The 2047-nt window shown below is 55.5% G+C and overlaps 1 protein-coding gene across 6 annotated transcripts in view; it reads right to left on the bottom strand.

The window, feature by feature from the left end:
- Nucleotides 1-2047, bottom strand: part of LOC106724482 — a 7794-nt gene that overhangs the window by 4863 nt on the left and 884 nt on the right. For 3 of the 6 annotated variants that reach the window (XM_014532075.1, XM_014532072.1, XM_014532074.1), the window contains exons 2-3: nucleotides 1489-1680; nucleotides 578-696 (exon numbers count right to left, since the gene is read on the bottom strand). In XM_014532075.1, the coding sequence (XP_014387561.1) occupies nucleotides 578-696; nucleotides 1489-1680 (311 nt within the window). Of the gene's footprint in view, nucleotides 1-25; nucleotides 697-1488; nucleotides 1681-1858; nucleotides 2042-2047 lie in introns of those variants that run through there. The other 3 variants (XM_014532071.1, XM_014532073.1, XR_001360291.1) reach the window with 2 other exon arrangements.

Below are 2047 nucleotides of genomic sequence, written 5' to 3'. Positions count from 1 at the left end.
TATATATATCCCCAAACTGGCCTTTTCCAAACTTGAGAATGTGGCTGCAGAGTTGAGGTAACTCCAAGCTGGTTACCTAAGGCTTGCCGGAGAACCCCTAGGGCTGTTAAAAGTCTACAGTCATCGAAATGTATTTCGCAGGAAATTTCTCTGAGTTAAATTATACTTACACAATTTTCCTCACACTTCATTTAAAGATCATAAACGTAGATTCGCCCAAGTCAAGGTTTGGCTTGACACCCCCTCCCCTGGCTTCCCCCTATGACCAGCGGCGCGGATGCCTGGCGGGCCTGCTCCTACCCCCGCGAGCCGCCTTCCGAAGGCGCTCGGGTATTGGCCAGAGTCGCTGGGCTGGGGGTTCGGGAAAGGGCTTGCAGGCTGCCGGCCCAGTTTGGGTCTCTCGGTAATCGTAAAAGGATTGTGTTGCCTGCCCAGCCAGCGCAGTTTCCCGAGAAATAAACAGAGAAATCGCCTTCCTGAGACCCAGAGGTTCCATCTTGGCCTGAAAGTCTGTTTGCAAGTTCACAGGGGGTTGGGGAGGATGTCAGGCAGGGGCATAAAGGCGCTGGTACGTCACCTGGATCCCCTTGGCTTTGACACGCGGGCCTGCCTTCACCTCCCGCGTGATGTGCCTGTGGCGGGGCGTTTGTGCCAGAAAACTGTATACATGTTGGCGGTGGAGAAAAGTACAAGACCCTAAAACGAGAGAGAGAGAGAGAGAGAGAGAGAGAGAGAGAGAGGGAGAGAGAAGGGACTCTAGGGGCGGGGGTTTAAACACTCGGATCTCTTTGAAGGCAAAGCGCATCTGAGGCTCTGGGACGAGTACCGTGTGGAGGAGCGAGTGGTGTGCGGGAAGCTGGGTAGACTCAGCGGCTGTGCTTTATGGGAACTCCACTATCCACTGCTGGGGGGACCGGGCGCCGACTCGCGCACAGAACTCAAAGAAGCAATAGATGTCGCTTAGGGAGGCGACGTGCGCTCGGTGGGACCTGATTCCAGATCTCCGGTCTGATGCTCGCCCTGTGCCCCCTGCTCCTCCAGAGCCCACTTAATAGAAACTCGAGCCCTACCTCTCGGGCTGAAGCAAATTCTCTTTTAGTTTGCGCTTGTTAAGAGTTGGCCTCAATACATTTTAGAGCTTCTAACCTTTTCCAAACAATCTCTGGGACAGGAGCCCCCTCATCTGTCTCAACTCTTCCCCCTAACAATGCCCCCACCCCCACCCCCCAGTTTGGGGTGAGGTTTCCTTGTGCAGCTGGCGGGGTGGGTTGGGGTGGGGGCGATGGGGGCGAGGGGCTGGCTGCTTTGGGAAAGTCAGCCTTTTAGCCACCATCAGGGCGGGAATCCCGACTGGCAGTTTGCATTCCGGGCAGATCGAAGCTCCCTGCTGATCGATTATTTGATAATTGATTTTCCCCACAGCCAATGCGGGGCCGTCTTGGCGGGAGCGCCTCCTGATTGGCCGAGCCCTCCTCCACCGCTGCCTACCGAGATTTGGGTGAGTTCATTTTCCAGTCGACCGCAGGGGGAGTTTTCTGCGAGGTTTCAGCTGGAGGGAGGGGGAGAAGATCTTGCCCCGAGCCGAGCGAGCTGCGAGCCCAGCTTGGAAATGTGAGGTTTCTAGCCCGCGGGTTGAGCTGCTGAGGCTTGAGACATGTCGGCAAATCAGAGTCGGGCCGGCTGAAAAAATAAAAACGAAAATAACATCACCAAATGTAATAAAGGGCAAGCTTAGAAAGGGAGAATAAAGAAAAGGAATTTTTTAAGCCAGAGAATAGGTATTTAAAGGGAGAAAGTAAAAATCAGTGGCTGGTTGGAGCCTCCGAGTTGTGGGTAGGGGCAGCTTTTTGTCTGAAACCTCAGCTTTTGATGTGGATGTCTTTGGCGCTGGGAGTTTTCCCCGAGCCGGGTTGGAGACAGGACAGCGGACTGGGGGGCGAGATGGGGAGGAGAAGGGGCTGAGGAGAGCGCGAGGCGTCGCCGGGGAAAAGCTGAGGGCGCCGGGTCCCTTCAGGCCCGAGCACGGCATCAGCCAGACCTTCGGCGC

This window comes from Myotis brandtii, unplaced genomic scaffold, assembly GCF_000412655.1.
Source record: "Myotis brandtii unplaced genomic scaffold, ASM41265v1 scaffold84, whole genome shotgun sequence".
Lineage (NCBI taxonomy): Eukaryota > Metazoa > Chordata > Mammalia > Chiroptera > Vespertilionidae > Myotis > Myotis brandtii.
The sequence above is the reverse complement of the archived record's forward strand: the minus strand, read 5'-3'. Positions and strand labels throughout refer to the sequence as shown.